The 17203-nt window shown below is 43.1% G+C and overlaps 1 protein-coding gene across 1 annotated transcript in view; it reads left to right on the top strand.

Moving 5' to 3' along the window:
- dlg3 (discs, large homolog 3 (Drosophila)) overlaps window positions 1-17203 on the top strand; it is an 83234-nt gene that overhangs the window by 61558 nt on the left and 4473 nt on the right. The window contains 10 exon segments of the mRNA XM_034202827.1: window positions 1714-1870; window positions 2572-2674; window positions 9686-9800; window positions 12488-12664; window positions 14156-14231; window positions 14829-14928; window positions 16350-16391; window positions 16566-16616; window positions 16707-16808; window positions 16897-17069. Coding sequence (XP_034058718.1) covers window positions 1714-1870; window positions 2572-2674; window positions 9686-9800; window positions 12488-12664; window positions 14156-14231; window positions 14829-14928; window positions 16350-16391; window positions 16566-16616; window positions 16707-16808; window positions 16897-17069 — 1096 coding nt within the window.

Raw genomic sequence — 17203 nt, 5'->3', positions numbered from 1 at the left:
AATTGAACAAAGATGATTTTTGTGGGAGCGTTAGGGTTAAGCGTTAGGTCTCGCCTTGCTGGTGATGATGGGGGGAGAGCGTTTGTGACAGCCAAAAGAGGAGCTGCTTCCCATCACAGCACACAAGATAGGGAACACGAGGCCCCGAACACAAGAGCTTCTAAAACTGGAGCCCCTCTCTCAGTGGAGGGTCAGACAGGCAGAGGGGGCCAGGAGTAAGAGCGATGTGCCATAGCCACCATGTTCACAGTCAACATCTCATCCTCCATGTCGCTGGTGAGGAGCCTGCCCCAATGCACTGTTAGGAAATGCTCTTTCAGAAGCAAGCACCGTTTCCGGATCATAAGGTAACCATGGAGATCTGTGTGCCTCATCGAGACGGGATGAAAAGCTGTGGATGGGGAGCGTGGTTATTTTCAGACTTTTTTGAAGGAAAGGCAGTTGTTTTAGCACATTTAAAGGCATTTGATACTTGACAGGTTTCTTTTTTCAGCTTTTCATCTCAGGTACAAAAAGATCTAAAAGGCTTTAGAAAAAGCAGGCATGTTTAAGAATTGTGAATACAATCTGATAGAATATTTCCCTGACTCTGCCTTGTGAAACACTACATTTAGAAATCATGCAGACCAAGATAGATCTTATTCATTGGTTGTACAAAATACCATCTGCATCTTCAGGAAATGACAAATAAATACACTTAAACAGTCTGGTTAAACTTCCTGAAGTGGGCACAACTTTCCGATAATCTTAATTACTATTAGCGGGGTAATCAACGCTCTTTCCAGTCATTCAAGGGTCTGATTCAGAGAATCTGGAATGCTGCCATCGAAAAAGGTCTTAACAGCGAGTCAAAGCGCAGCCATTAGGGATCGAGTAGGAATTGTTCCTGCAGACCGCAGGCTGAGTACTGCGAGAGAAGACCACTAATGGGAACCATGCAGTGTTTTCTGTTGAGAGTGGAAACACTGTGCGACTCTGTGTGTGCATATACCTTTGTACGTGCATGTATGTTTATGTGTGTATTTGTACTGTATGTGAGAGGCCAACGATGGGCTTCCTAGAGTGTGTGTGTTTGCTTTGGTGCGGAGTGTGTCCTCAGAGGGCTTTTGCTGCACCATAGCAACGGTTGGGCCTCTCTAGCATCTTTAAACTGAGGCAGTCTCCTGGAGGATCAGTGGCTAAAGCAGAGGGGCCTGTTGAGCAGGAGGGGGCTCATTGTGTTTGGCACGTTATTATGAGTGACTGTTTAAAAGTGTACACCTGTGTACATTTCCATGAGATCTACATGCAAAGCAGAAAGTTCTATACAGCCAGCGGGTAATGTGCATTTGGAGCCTAATGTGTTGCTGCTTGTTTTATTGCATCATTGTATCTATTGCAGAACTGTTATCAGTGTAATCCACATCATCTTATTAGTGATACGATTATTATATGACTGTTTAATGGTTTCATAATTGTGTGAGTGGTACTGCTACTGATTAATCATTTAAATGTTGTATTGGAAGCACTGACTTCCAAATATACAGAGCATCACAGACAATAGAAGATGGCTGTTGTTTGGAACAGCCTCTGTGTATCTGTAATTTTATGCTTTTGCGGTTTCTGTTTTGGTCATACATATATATATATATATATCGTTTTATCTCCCACTGCTCATTTCTTCATTGCTCTGGGTGCTGCCCTTCACCCTGACCCTGTCCCTCTGTCTGGCAGGGAGCCGAGGAAGGTGTTGCTGCACAAAGGCTCCACAGGGCTAGGCTTCAACATCGTTGGCGGGGAGGATGGTGAAGGCATCTTTGTGTCCTTCATCCTGGCTGGAGGGCCGGCTGACCTGAGCGGCGAGCTGAGGAGGGGCGACCGGATTCTCTCGGTCAGTATCTCAACAGCAAGCTTTGTTTGTCCACATCAACAACTGTTACATATTTTAAGCAGTTCAGCCAAATCCTGTTGCCTGAATAATGATATTAAATTAATTTGGCCTTGTGTTTAGAAAGCCAGCAAACACCTGGCCTGCTGAAATGTCCTTGAGCAAAACATAACATTCATAGAAACTCAGAGGGAGCTTACCTGTGCTCTGCATGACAAGAACATTTAGTGAATCATTGAATTGAAGTAACCAATAAATAACATCATGTGATCATAGCTGTTAACCATTTCACACAGTGTTGCTCTAAACGTAGCTGCTTGTAGTCTGAAAATACATCGCCACAAATTATTTTAAAAAACGAATCAATCTATGCTTGAATACATTTCTTTAATGCAGCATTGATTGTGTGTGATAGTGAAGGTTATCCAAACAAATAAAGCAATCTTATCTTTCAGTAAAATGTAAATGTATTTATTTACATACTTTTAATCCTGTCACATTCAACAATATCACTCAAAATGACCACAGGCTGAAATGTCAAACATCTAGCTTGATAAGCTCTGCTCCATCTAGTTAGACCTCTTCTCTTTTCAATCATCCATGAGCTCGACTTCTCTACAGATCTCCACAATAACACAAGCGGCACACCTTTAGGATCTACACTGGATTGTTTTGCTAAAAGATTTCTTGTCTGTTTTTTGTAGGTGAATGGAGTGAACCTAAGGAATGCCACACATGAGCAGGCGGCCGCAGCGCTGAAGAGAGCTGGACAGACTGTCACCATCATAGCTCAGTACAGGCCTGAAGGTGAGGGCCGTCTCATATCACACATGAATATCTATTTCACACAATCCCCTGTAAAACCAGACATGAGGATTTATACACTACAGATGTTGTGTGGATTAAACAAAAACGTTATTATGTGTTAAATGTAGAGGTGCTAATAGGGAAATATTTGTTGTATCTTTGAAAAGAGCTGTGCTTGCTCTTGCTCCTTGTTTCCAGTGTTTGTGTTTGCTAGGCTATCCTACTACAGATGGGTGCTTTGTTTACCAAAGAGTGACATAAATCTGCTCTCATACAGAAAGAAAGAAAAAAACATTACCCAAAATCTGTAACTATTGCTTTAAAGGACAGGCATTTTTTCCAAGTTAGTTGTTAGTCAAATTAAAAGAAAAACAGTATCATATAAAAAATCACATTTAAAAAAACAAAAACTGGGAACAAAGTGTAGGGTAATTCAGTTATGATAAAAAAAATCTGCCTGAGTGAGGACTGCAGATGGAAATTAGCTATTGGCTATAATCTGGCATAATTAATATCTTCTCTTTTCTGAGATTAATGTGTTTGTATGCATGGTCCTTGTTGAAATAAATACATATATACAAATATATATTGAGCATCAGGGATTGTGCAAGAAGCATTTTACATTCAACAAAGAACAAAATAATACATAGAAGCAACATTAGTCAATACTTTTGTAAGTTTTAAATATTGTTTGGGTTTTTGTTGCCTTCTTTTTTTATTTACCTTTACAAAGACTGCCAATAGCGTTTACCTATGGCATTTACCAGGCGGTGAATTTCAGAGGAAAGGCGCTGTCAAGTTGCATTGTGGGAAATGTAAGATATCTTGGCTTCTGCTGCTTTAAGAGAACCCATTTCTTTAATCTGTCACTCAAACGTCCCCCACCTTTAATAAAAAGCAGCATTCAAACCACAGTTATACCCCTTTAACGTTGCAAAGAAACACCTGATTTGGCGGTGGATACAGCGTGATCAAATGAGGGCAGCGCTCCTGAAAGCTGCAGGAAGTATTCAGGTTCAGGGGCGGCTCTAGTGTTAGCAGCAGGCTGAGAGTTGATCCACAGCAAGGCGGGCAAACGAGCCGCTGTTGTCCTTCTGTTCAAACTCCCCGCTGCTGGTGGACACAACCCGGGACAGCGATGGAAAGCGGACACTAAGCGGGAAGTACGAGCTAACGACACCAAAGGACAGTACAATAGGAGTTCAAACTAAAAGCTGGAACACGGAAAAACTTCCCACTTGTATCTGTCTACCAGCCTGTGTGAATGGGGGATGGGCTCGACTACAACAGCAGAGCAGAAGCCGCATGAAGTCCCCAATGACTGGATGAAGAAACCGGCGAAATAATAGTCACAGTTGCATTACATTAAGGTGGAAAGAAGGGGAAACACTACGGTGGATGTTGGATTACTGAAACAGGAACAAACCGAGTGAGGTAACGGGTCTATTTTTGACTGCTACTGTACCGAGGAAGTGTCGCTCTTCCTATCTGTAACCTGTAGTTTTACTCCTGTTGTCAGTTTAACAAGTTACTCCCTTTATGTCTGCGTTGTGTTTTCAAAGTCTTGAAATGAATACCTTAGCTTGAAGGACATGTGATAGCCTCAGCCCTACTGTGCCCAACACAACCACTTCTACAGCTGACATTACCTGGAATCAGCAGTTGTCTGGTTTTATGACTTGCTTTTCGTTATTTCTCTATTTCATTTCGTATTTGAGGCTAGTTGTAGTCGCTTAATGTTGTGATTTACATGCAGCAGGATTTATTTGGGTACATTTAACAGTTGCTCTACAGTTCTTATGCAACCTAAAGCTTTAGGTGGGGACTCAGAGGTGTGTTCAAACAGGTGTTTGTCAGCTTGGTGGTGTTAAACTGTGACCTCACCTCTTCACTTTGACATTACATTTGTATGATTCACAACACTTTGGACTCTCTAACCACAAGTCCATTTTCATGCTGACTAAAGCAGAATGTGTGTGTTTGCTAGCCTCAGGGTTGTTTGTTACTTAAAGAGATGATTTTACACAGTGGCACTATTCATTCTTTGTAATAGTACTAGAGATTTGCTGTACATTACAGATTTTTTTTGCTGCTGAATTCTTCTCAGTGTTTTTGTAATTCATTGCATGTGTGTACTCGAGCATACTGGGTTATGCTATAACAACAATGGAAAGGATATTGTGAGCTTTAGATCTAAGGCTGAGTTCTCAGGTTGGACTATGACAGGAATGTGAAGAGGCATAAGTTGTGGCATGCTCAAACTCCATATAACTTTCTATTTCAATAAAACACAAGCCTTGAATGTCCAATAACTCTCCAAGGTCATAATGATTGAGGTGGAACAGGATCGGTGAAATGGCGCGGGCTAAGTTAAAGAAAGACAAAGACTGAGATCAAAACTGACAGAACGGCCTTGTAGTCTTTTTTTCTGCCTCAAAATACTGAATATAATGCTTCATTCTTGTCCATGTGAGTTCATGTTGTCTCGCATGCCTGACCAATCAGGCAGCATCTTGCGTGGTTAGTTGAAGGGAACCTTTGTTTTCCAAACCAAATCAAGCTTTCAGCTCTGCGCCCCCTTTGTAACCCAGTGAAGGACTCTTATCTATTTGTGGACAATGCCTAACTACTCAAACTGGCAAATGATTGACTTCCTGTCACGCCACTGGTGAACTGAGATCTGTCGCCAGTATACCTGCTGCCGTCCTAAAGCGGTGTGTGACATGTCGTTCATTTGAGTTTGGAGCAGGAGGAACCCCCAGTGAGATGTACAAGGACAGTGAGTAAGGGGGAGGAAGTGGAGGGTGGATGCTGGTTTACACAGGGCAAAATGCCTGGAAAGTATTCTCAGAGGCCGGGGCCCGGGCATCCACAGACCTCTGATAGTAGGCCAGCTCTGAAGACGACAAGAAGCCCCGGTGGAGCACACAGGCTGCAGCAGGACGCCGCGCTGACTCGAGTGGCTTCCTGGAGCATCACCAAGTCTTTAACTCGCATTCAGCTGGGAGGAATGGAAGTGAGGGGTGTGTATCCACACGCTGCCTTGCCCCACTATCAAGGAGCGTAATTACACACAAATCTGCATGTAGGAAATGAGAGGAGGGTTGTGGAGGAAATGCTGAACTCAAAGGCCTCTCAGCTAGGGCTGCACAATTAGTCACATATTGATCATGATCATGAATTTGGCTTCAACAATTGATTGGCTGCCATATTGTCATTCAAAACGTGTGCTGTGACAACTTTCCGAAATTTTGTGGCTGCAGCTTTGAGTACAAGAGTTATATGCCGCAGATGAGCAAAGAGGAAATGCACTGAATTGAAGTGCAGACGAAACTTATTTTGAGTCTTGCTTTTGATGCAATGATGTGTTAATTGGCAGAAATATAACACAGCATGAAAGTGAAAGCAGTGCTCTTAATTAGATTTTGGTGAATGTTTTTTGTTAGGATTCTATTTATATTGTACTCATACCGGTCTGCATTTCAGACGTTTGTAGAAATAGCTAAGCCAGGGTCTACATGTTCATCGTGCTGAGGTTTATTATTGGGGAGGGCGTGTGTGTCTGCCCTGGCTGGACTATCCCTGAGAACATAACACACTCTCACATTACAAGTACATGCCTGCTGTGTTGCATAACTGGATCAAAAGAGAAGCGACCGCCCCCCAAAATAAAAAGCTGTACGCCTAATGAGGACGCGCAGGGGGAGTGAGAGATACAGAATAGTCCCAGTTTCTATTAGCTGTCGTTTCTTCCTGTGGGTCACCCCTAAAAATATAAGCTAGCTCTTGTGTATTAAGTGTTTTAATAGACGGAGCATTAACGTTTATAATATTGGTACCCAGCATTCAGCATCGTGTTTGTGGGTAGTGGATGAATAATGAAGCTGGATTGATCACTGGATTAGTCATTAATGAACTAATAGACATTACAATTATGACTCAGTCTGTAACCAGGTACAGATGATTATGTTATTAGTGTATCATTTAGACTTTATATTTGCAGCTGCTGTAGATTACAGCCTTGTACATTTTGATGCAATAAGAGGTTAACATCTGAGTGCCAGGCATGTTTTACGATGTACAAATGGCGAGTTTTGAAGAATAAATGTGCCTTTTCAGTCTTGTTCGGACATTTGTTAAGAAAATGTCAGGGACAGTGAGAGCTGTGATTTGGATTGATGGCATTTCCTTTTGTTGAACATATTCATTGCATAGCTAAAAATGCAGCTTTATTTGGATTCAGTTGTATTGGAAAATGAGACGGCGTCAATTGAAATTGCATGAAGCTTTTATTTTTCCACTTGGTAACTCACAGTAAATAGATGACAGGAGATGAAGAATGACCTGCACCAAGGTCCCAGGCTGGATGCATAGATCAATCTCTGATCATCAGTGTAGCCTGAAATCAGTTCAATTTGCATCCGTTGGGTCTAAACGTTTCCGTTACAGTTGTGACTTCTGTTTGTGTTTTGTTGCTATCGAACATCTGATTTCCTCACAATCCGGAAAGATTTCCATCACGACTTCTCCATGTCCTCCATGTGTGAGGAACAAATAGTCGATTTAGGTTTCAGTATAAGGTGTCTTCTTCCTCTGGCTCTGTTGTGATCCTCCTTCTCCAGTATCACTGTGCTTTCTTTATAATCGCTGGGAGTATCCTTACATTCCCTTTAGTGTTTCATATCATGTGACTCTCAAAATGATTTGAAAATGAAAGCACTCTTATCAAGAAAGTAATTTAAAATACATTTAGTATGGTGTGTTCCCCTACAAACGCTGCCACTAATGATTTATATTGTATTGCCCATTTATGCTCTTGTTTATTGATTGTAGATTGATCTATAAAGAAGTCCCATAGTCCAAGATGACGTCTTCAAATCTGTTTTGTCTAAAGCTAAAATATTGTGAAGTGAAGAAACCATTTCATTTTCAGATTTCAGAAGCTGGTAGCCGATCATTTTTGACTTTTGTCTTCAAAAAATACTGTAATGGTTGACCACTTATCGATGACTTATTGTGGCTCAACTTCCTGCTCTGTTCCACAGATATTGTGATTTACTGTACACAGATGATGTGTGCTGATATCATTAACAACGAGGTGTGGCAGCAGTTTATGGTTTAGCTTATGGTTCCCACCCTAACTCCCAACAGAGGCTTAAGGCAGCACTCTAACGTCCACAGTGTAAGGTGAATCATCTGGATGTTGGGAACGTGACCACAGCATTCTGCTCCTCCACCTGTAGTGCTGTCTCTGCGGCGCAGCCCTTCAGGTTGGTGTTATCGTGAAGCAGGGCGTTAGGAGTGCTTCTAGTTACTCTTTGTCTTGTCCCTAAAACCCCTCCTCTCCCCAGCTGCCTGAGAGACAAGTGGACGAGTCTGAATGGCTGCTTCTGCGTTTGTTGTCCCTGTGCGAGGAGTGCTAGCTAGGACGTTGCTCCTGGTTACAGGCATTCAGGCGGTGTCTGGTTTCCTCACCTTGCAGCGTCACCCTGTTGTATTGTTAACCCTTCGAGCAGAGACCAGGGCGGAGGGCTGGCACCGGGCCCGGGGCACGATGTGTGTTTGCTTTGGATCCCCTTTAGGTATCGGCAGGGGGTGAGAGTTCAGCGACCTGAAGCTTGTCTTTGCACCTGCCCAGACATTTTCTACCAGGAGCTTGGACTAACTTGGGCTGAATCCCCTTTTTGAAGGCATGGATGTTTGTTTTTCAAAGCTTCTTGGTGGCTTGTTGGACTGAATCTGGACTTTGGTCTCGTGTTGTTCACGTTACAGGAAGTGTTGCCAGCTATGACGATGATTAAGCTGTAAGGTAGGAATTTACCAGCATAAGATATGTGGAATAAATGTAGACGGTTTTCTCTTGCCCTGGTTTTATTTATAGGCTAATTATGATGAAGACATAGATGTGTTGTGCCGTTAGAGAAATAGCATATGTTATCGTATGCCTTTTAATAATGATGGGATTCTATCTTATACTAGACAGCAACATGAATCATTAACACATCATTTTAACTGTGATTACTGTTCTTTTGTCAGCTTTGACAAATATACTTCTCAAAACATTCAGATTTACTTATCTTTATTGATCTATTTAAGTTGATTGCTCACTATACAGCTTTTTTTTGTGGTCCCAACGCCTCCTTTGTGTGATCACATGAGCGCCCGGCCTACTTGTTTTTCTAGCTGCATCTGCCGGTCTGTTGATCTAGCGGTGCGCTGTGTGCTGAGGTGGCCTGGCTTGTTCCAGCTAGGCTCGGAGCGCTCAGCGGCTAATGAGAGCGTTGTTAATGAGGAGGTCCAGGTGGATTCATTCATCATCCCCCTGCTCCCGAGCAGCAACTGGATTTACGCACCTATGACAAATGGTCATGCATTTGAAATTGTTGGAGGCCTTTCCTTGTTTTAACCACACTAAAGAGCCCATGTTGAACTTAATTAATCTGTGTAATGAATTACCTGACATGAGACATTACTGGATGTGTAAGGCAGATCTGTGATAAACCATCTGTTCCCGGGGTCATTAATCAGCCTAAGGATTCGCTGAACCTTTCCTCGATTCACTGCAGAGCAACTGAGACTCACAGATCTAGAACAAGAGAGCACAATTTAGGTCTGAACACTGTAAATACCACCATAACCTTTAGTTTAGCTAGTTTAAAGTCCAAGGGGGTCGTCAAGGAATGAGATGTGTTTTTTTGGATATTATCGCAACAACAACACTATCATTTTCAAAATGCTCACATGAGTGACGAGTGAAAAAAGCTGTGGAGCCAAATTAGTATGTATGTAATTTAAAATAGTTTTAATTGTTTGTTTTTTCTGTCATATCTGTAATGCGATACAATATGTGTTTCATAGCCTGCCTTGGTGGTTAAAGGGCTAGTAACAGGAATAACAATAGCTTTGGCCAGGCCGATTTATAAAATGACATTTCTTCCAATGCCTGGGTACGTATTTATGCTCGAGGACCTATTTTTGAAACAGTTTGTTTTGTCCGTTTCTTCAACGCAGAGTACAGTCGCTTTGAGTCCAAGATCCACGACCTGAGGGAGCAGATGATGAACAGCAGCATGAGCTCAGGGTCAGGATCCCTGCGCACCAGCGAGAAACGCTCCCTCTATGTCAGGTAAGGCTGGAGCACACACACACACACACGCACACGCACACACACAGTCATGCTTGAACTCACAACATAATCTTTTAAGATCTGTATTCAAAATAGTAACTGTTATGTAATCAACCTGTGCTCTGCGGGGGAGAACACAGCTGAAGAAGCACGTGTTTCAAAAAGCAGCCACTCTGTCAGGGATGAAACTCCACACTGAGCTTTTTACAGGATAAGATTTTATTTAGGGCACGAAGTTGAAACAATTCATCACTATCATATAGTCGACGGACGGGCATCCCCTGTTGTTGTCTTCATGCCACAGGAAACCGACTCTCCTCTGTGTAATGGTGATTGACAGCGGGGGCTTGTCCAAGTGACCCGAGATATGACACTTTGGGCCAAACTGTATGGATGCTCGTTCAGGTGGCATCCTCCCAGGGTCAAGGTGAGAGCGCTGGGTGATGTAACGTCCAAGTGCTCCACCGTATCTCCACTAAAGCGCTTCACTTAACCTAAACCTAATATCTACATCACTAGATTGATTAGGTTTGGAACTCACTGGGATACATCAAAAGTGTATAGGTGTTATCTGGTTGGACGCCCACTACAGAGAGGAGTGTCTCCTATAGATTCCTGTGAGGCATGTAGAGCCTCGCCTGCTCCTGTGCGGTGACTCAGCTCTCAGTTATGTTGGGAAAGCTGTCTAGCTAGCCGGCTGATGCAGGAGCCGCCATGTCCTCGCAGCCCCGCCTCAGGAATGTGGAGGAGCTGAGCCTTTTTGAAGTGTTTTTGAAAGAACAAAAAACAGTGTCACATGTGCTCCCACTCTCTCTGTTGGTGTGTCACGGTGCTATGGAGTGGTTCAGACTAAGAATTTGAATATGACTTATCAACCTGTGTTAGAAACTGCACTTGTTTCCTTGTTAGGCGCTCCAGCTGATAATCTTCCTCTGGATTGCGTCATGACAGTTTCAGCCGCACTGTTAATTTACTGCCAGTTGCAGTTTCAGTTGGCAGCTTCGGAAAAATCCCTGGCAATATAACCTGTATATAAAATCTTGTAGGTCAAGTAAAGTTAATACCAGTAGAGCCGGTATTAATACCTTTTTAATAAATGAAATGTGGGTTTACCTGTCTGACGAGATTGTGAGGCACTCTGGCAGACAATAAACAGTGGTTGTCCACAGTGGAAAGTATGTGGCAACAACAGGTGGGCATTTTCAGAGGAAATTCATGAATGAATGAATACGTGTGTTGGCAGAAGTTGGATTTGACTTTTCACCTTTATGTTTACAAAACCAACCCTTGGCAGTGGTTTCAATGTATTTCCTCATTTTAAACAGGACTGTAAATTAACCTGAGGCTGTCAATGATTTTTTAAATGTGCTGTAATGAATGAAAAGACCCAAAATGAACAGCGGGGGCTACGGGCTTGTTTTTCACGAAACTGTGTCTCAGGGCTTCTTAACATTGAACAAACTATGAATGTGTCATACCCACTTAACGGGAAGAAACTCAGCTACCTGACGACATGAACCATTTTTACCGAAACAAAACACAAGTCTAACGCAGAGCCTCTGAATTAGCACTAAGCGAAAGAGTGCTAGCGCACTTAGAACATAACTCACGGTAGAAATATGTTATACTTCATCGGATCTTCACAAACTATATATCATATGAAAGATTCCACTGGTATAAGTATCATCACTGTGCGACCAAAACTCAGGGTAAATACGTCTTGCCTTTGCTGTTTTCTGATCAAAAGTTGTGTTCAAGGGCTTTAAAACGATAAAAACGCTGCTGAAGGTTAATCCAATGTCTCTGTGTCACTTTGAAATGATTACTGATCCATCATAACATTTGTGTCAATAAACGGAGTTTTCATATAGAGTGTATGAGAGCTGTAACCCAGCTTCCGGTTTTGGGCGTGCTGGCTGCGCATCACTCATTTACCAATGGTAATGTTTAGATGGATTTAGGAACCCCCCCCTCGATTCCATTGGCTCTAACGGTTAAAAAGAGGTGTCAATCACCAAAATCGACCGATGGGTTCCAGAGATATGGAAAATTCACCCAAATGACCCCAGAAGTGGGTTTTTTCTAAATCTCTCTAAAAAGGTCAAATTTAACTTGTGTTGCATCAATCTTGATACAGGGTACTTATTATATGTTATAGTTTGGATTCCTAAAGCTTTTAGTCTACTATCCCATCATTCGGGTGGTTTTCACTAGAAGTAATGTTTTTCTTTTGGACAGACACAATCATTTAATTTTTTTTACTGTGTTCAATCTGAATTTACTTTAAAATAAAAACATCTATATTGATTCTGACTTTTCTACACCCAACTCACAGGTTTATCATTGCTTTGAGAAAAAAGATTATGAATGTACCCCTTTTTAGAAGTGAAGTTATGGTCATTTGTTCTGGGCATGTCATTTTCGAGTCTGAGCCCTGAAAAACAGGCTTGGGGCTTAACAGGTTAAACAGCATTTGTATAGGACTCAAATTGTCCCAAGCTTTTCAATTTGTATCAATGCAACCGTAATCACAATTGCAGTTTTCACTGTAAAAGAAATTGAAAATATAATGCATGAAATTCATCGCTGCCATGTGTGGGTAATTCAATCTTAGTGAAGTGGAATCACAGCACACAAACTCAAGATAAAAGGAAGGAAGGAGTGTAACCAAAGCCTTGTTTTCTCAGAGCTTTGTTTGACTATGATCGAACGAGGGACAGCTGCCTGCCCAGCCAAGGCCTGAGCTTCTCTTACGGAGACATCCTGCACGTCATAAACGCCTCTGATGACGAGTGGTGGCAGGCGAGGCTCGTCACCCCGCATGGAGAGAGCGAGCAGATCGGGGTCATCCCCAGCAAGAAAAGGTACGCATCCTCTGCTAACGAAACACACAGCTAATGTGGCTACTACCGTTCATCGCCAGCCTTTAACTTGTGTTCCCATTTCATTTAACAAACTGTTATCCATCATCGATAGCCCCGCCCACCTGTCACAAGGACAGATACAGGAAGTCATTTCTTGCTATTACACTATAACAACTCTAACCTTTTATGCTCTTAACTTTTTTTATATTACTATATTTTATTCAATATGCTCCTTAGATAACTTTTTATTGTTATTATTTTCTCCTCATAGCATTGTGAAGCACCTTGAGGTGACGTTGTTTTTAAAGTGTGCTATATAAATGAAATGTATTATTATATTAACTAAGAACTCACATCCATAGTTTCTCTTTTGATAACTGCACTAATAACTAGGGATGCTCCGATCGTTATCGGCCGATATTCACTCTTAATAGTGTGGTCGGTTTTCTCTATAAATGCCGATCAGGAGAGACGATCAGATGACGCAAAATACATGAGACTTTTCTCGGTGCGCTGCAAAAGAAGCTCGCCAAAATGGCTTCACCAGTCTGGCAGTTTTTTGAAGGTGTCCGAAAAAGACAATAAAATAGCGGTATGCAATGTGTGTGAAGCAGAGAGAGAGAGAGAGATCAGGATCAGCTGCTGCTGACGGAGACACGCTGCTCTACCGGATCACAGCTCCGCCCGCTGTGACAGACCGGTGGGCAAAACACACACTAAGAGTTAGACCTAACACACTTAGCTATTTGATCTACCTCTGGAACTAGCTAAACTAGTTATAAATATATTTATTCTTCACTGTTGGGTCACTCATTACTGGATCAGTGAGCTGCATGAGACGATACTGACGGGCTGTCAGGAGGGAGAGAGAGGAAAAGAGCGCTTCCTCTAATTTCTCTGTGTTATTATCCAAAGTTAATGTAAACTTGAATAATGTACATCATTTGAATGTAATAATTATGTTGTTTGTGGAATGTATTGAAAAATGTATCTGAACTTTTTGATCCGTTACGATTATAAACTGAAGCAATATAAAAATGAGCCCTATTAACTGAGTTTCTAAACATCAGCATATATTACCGGTCATAGTCCGGTAATTACCGGCTAACGGAAACTCTGCTACACAATTCACAATACAACACTTGGATGGAAGATCCCCATAGCCCCCACCCACCCTATGATCGGCGATCGGTATCGGCCGATTCTGATTCTGGTGATCGTGATCGGCGATCAGCCCCAAAAACCCTGATCGGAGCATCCCTACTAATAACTTTTATTCATTTAATTCACACTGTTCATTTAATTTAACATGCGATTCCTTGCAAAATGTATGTAAATAATATCCTACTTTTAAATGGAGCCCTTCCTTATGTTAATTTAATTAGTAATTAGTCTACAGATTTTGTATGTCGGCACTGTCGGCATCCTTTTTTATTTTCACCTTATGTGCATGCTATGACAAAAACAAATGATTTTGTATTTCCTCCCCAGAGTTGAGAAGAAGGAGCGGGCCAGGTTAAAAACGGTCAAGTTCCACGCCAGGACAGGCATGATTGAGTCCAACAGGGTAAGTGTAGAGGGGCAGCTGCCCCCCCCCCCCCCGCCCCGCCGCAGCGAGGCTCCAGAGCTACTGCTGGGCTACCAGGGAGACGGCCTGCCTCCCCCTGTGTGTGGGAGAGAGACCAGCACCTGCTCTGTGGAGCGAGCACAAACAAAAGCTCGTATTACTGTATAGATTACAGAAGCTCCGTGGAGAGGAGAGGAGAGCTCCCCGTAACCTCGGCGGCTCCTTCATATTAAGCAATGGGCTCCCCCTAAATGTCTATCAGAGGCGGACCTGTCAGATGTAATTTGCAGGAGTGTAAATCAGCTGTTGTGTCTGTATCATCTATAATGCACACAGATCCAGCCTAATGAGAATGTTTTAAGTGGGTAAACAGCAGCCTGTTTACTTCACATTGATATGCCATTCATTTCCACCCATTACCTGCTTCTCATATCTCATTTGATGTGTATTGTTTGTTTTGCATTTCATTTGTGTTTTTTTTTTTTTTTTTGCATGGGTGTCGAGTACCCTCAATGAAACCCATTCTGTTTTTGTTTTCACCCTCTCGTCGCCCCCCCCTCCCTCCTGCCCGTCTCTGACCCACACATCGACAAGCAGCCAGTCAAAGTAAAGCGCAAAAAAAGCTTCAACCTGACACGCAAGTTCCCGTTTTACAAGAGCAAGGAGAATATTGTGCAGGAGTTGGTGGAGTCCGAACGTGAGTACCCCCGCTGTGTGATGGAGGGGGGGCGGGGTGGTGTTGTGGCTTTTTTTTCTTCTCGTCCTATCCCCTTCATGCTTCAGTTCTGTCTCTCAACTCTCATCTTTCCGCTCACCTCCAAGGGATGGTTTGTGTGACGGCACCACTCTCATCCCTTTTTCTCACTGTCCCGGAGAGATCCCCCACACACACACATCGAGCTGTGTGGGGGGAGGGGGGTCTCTCCGGTGTGTCTGCATCTGTCTACGGGCTCCAGAGGAGTGTGTGCTGCCAGCCGGGTGTGTGTGCGTGGCTGTGTTAACACACAGGCCCTCCCAACACGGCCATGCTGCTCCTTGTATAAGTCCTGATCAGTCCTGCAGTCACTGACCCACAACAAGAGGAATCTCATTAACTGGACGGAAGCTTTAACACTTAACAGGTCAAAATCCCACTTTAATGGGATTGGGCCTGTGTCATTGAAAGGCCGTGGCTTACTATGAACAAAGTGGGGCTCAGGCGTAATGAGTACAGCGGCGTGTGTCAGCGGGCCTGGCGAGCAGCACTCCTCTTCCTCTCCGCCCCGACTCTCACTAACCTCTTCTTCTTCCTGTCTGCTCTCTTCTCTTGGTTTCTGCTCTCACCTGTCGGGACACCTAGGACTTCCCAGGGTTAAGCGATGACTTTTATGGATCAAAGAGTTTGAGTAAGTGTGTGGTTGTACTGTGTCAAGCAGCTGTCCCCTGAGCCCAGAGAAAAAAGTGCTTTGTCACTACAGACCCAGCTGGGAATGCTAAACCACACACACACACACACACACACAAAAAACACTACTTCACAAAAAGATGCATTCACAAGTGAGGCTGAGTGAGCGTTACACTTATTCTGGATGTCTCATGGGGACTTTATAATAATTTGTTAGCAGAGTTTTGTCAGATAAGGTCACACGGAGCTGAGTGTAACTGTCAGTGTTTCTCTCCGTGTTGGAAACACGTTTTCCCCCTCGCCCGCTCCCCCGAGTCAGCCTGCCTCCCTCCTGTGGACGGCCGAACGCCTCCATGTTTTCTTTGTCTTTTCCCTGAAATGAGATCCGGCACAGATCTAGCAATAGGAAGCGTTGGCCAGGGGATTGTTGGTCATTTGGGATACTGTCACAGGAAACACTTAATTTCCTATTGCTTGCACCTAAAACCACTTCCCTAATATTACGAGAGCATGGCTTCCGCACCAAGCAAGACTCCTGCTTTCTTTATTCCCCCCCTTTTTAATGGCCTACATGTCGAGAAGCAAGGTGCTTTTTTTTCTTGTTGAGTCTGGTGAAAAATTATTTTCACCGATGAGAGAATAAGTTGTAATTTCACTGTGGCTCTACTGTTTTAATCTAATTTTTTTTTTTTTTTATTAAATGATCTGCAACTCGCTCTCTTGTGCTTTTGCAGAATGCCTGACATCCAACACAAGTGACAGTGAAAGCAGTTCGAGTGAGTCACCTTCATTTCTCATGGTTTCTTTCACACTGCCCACACGGATGAATAACATTTTACCTGTGAAATGACAACTGTAAATTAATATTCCTCCCGGTGTTTTATCAGCCATGCCAGTTTGATTGTTCTTTTTTTAAATGAGGTGTAAACTTTTTGATTTTGTTTTTACAGAGGGACAGGAGGACACGATTCTCTCCTACGAGCCGGTCATTCGACAGGAAAGTGAGTAAATCCCTTCTCTACAGTTGTAACTAAAAGTACGAGTGATTGTTTCTTTATGCACCCTCACCTCCCTTATTCCTCTCCGTGCAGTCCACTACACGAGGCCTGTCATCATCCTGGGCCCGATGAAGGACAGAGTAAATGATGACCTCATCTCTGAGTTCCCCCACAAGTTTGGCTCCTGCGTACCTCGTGAGTCCACAGCAACAATCGTACCCAAACAGAACCACTGAGCAAAACAGCGGGGATGAAAATAACCTCGCTCTTCCTCCCTCCGCAGATACGACTCGTCCGAGGCGAGAGAACGAGATGGACGGACAGGACTACCACTTTGTGGGCTCGCGGGAGCAAATGGAGAAAGACATTCAGGATAATAAATTCATCGAGGCCGGCCAGTTCAACGAGAACCTGTACGGGACGAGCATACTGTCGGTCCGGACTGTGGCTGAGCGGGTGAGCACAGTGGATTCATGGAGGATCCGAGCTTGTAACTCATCTAGAAAATATTCACTATTTCCTCAAATCTGTGTTTTTTTTTTTTTTTAAACAAAAGAACCTAGATATCACAAATGATTGGCACTTAATCT

Source organism: Gymnodraco acuticeps, unplaced genomic scaffold (assembly GCF_902827175.1).
Source record: "Gymnodraco acuticeps unplaced genomic scaffold, fGymAcu1.1, whole genome shotgun sequence".
In the NCBI taxonomy this organism is placed as follows: domain Eukaryota; kingdom Metazoa; phylum Chordata; class Actinopteri; order Perciformes; family Bathydraconidae; genus Gymnodraco; species Gymnodraco acuticeps.
The sequence above is the reverse complement of the archived record's forward strand: the minus strand, read 5'-3'. Positions and strand labels throughout refer to the sequence as shown.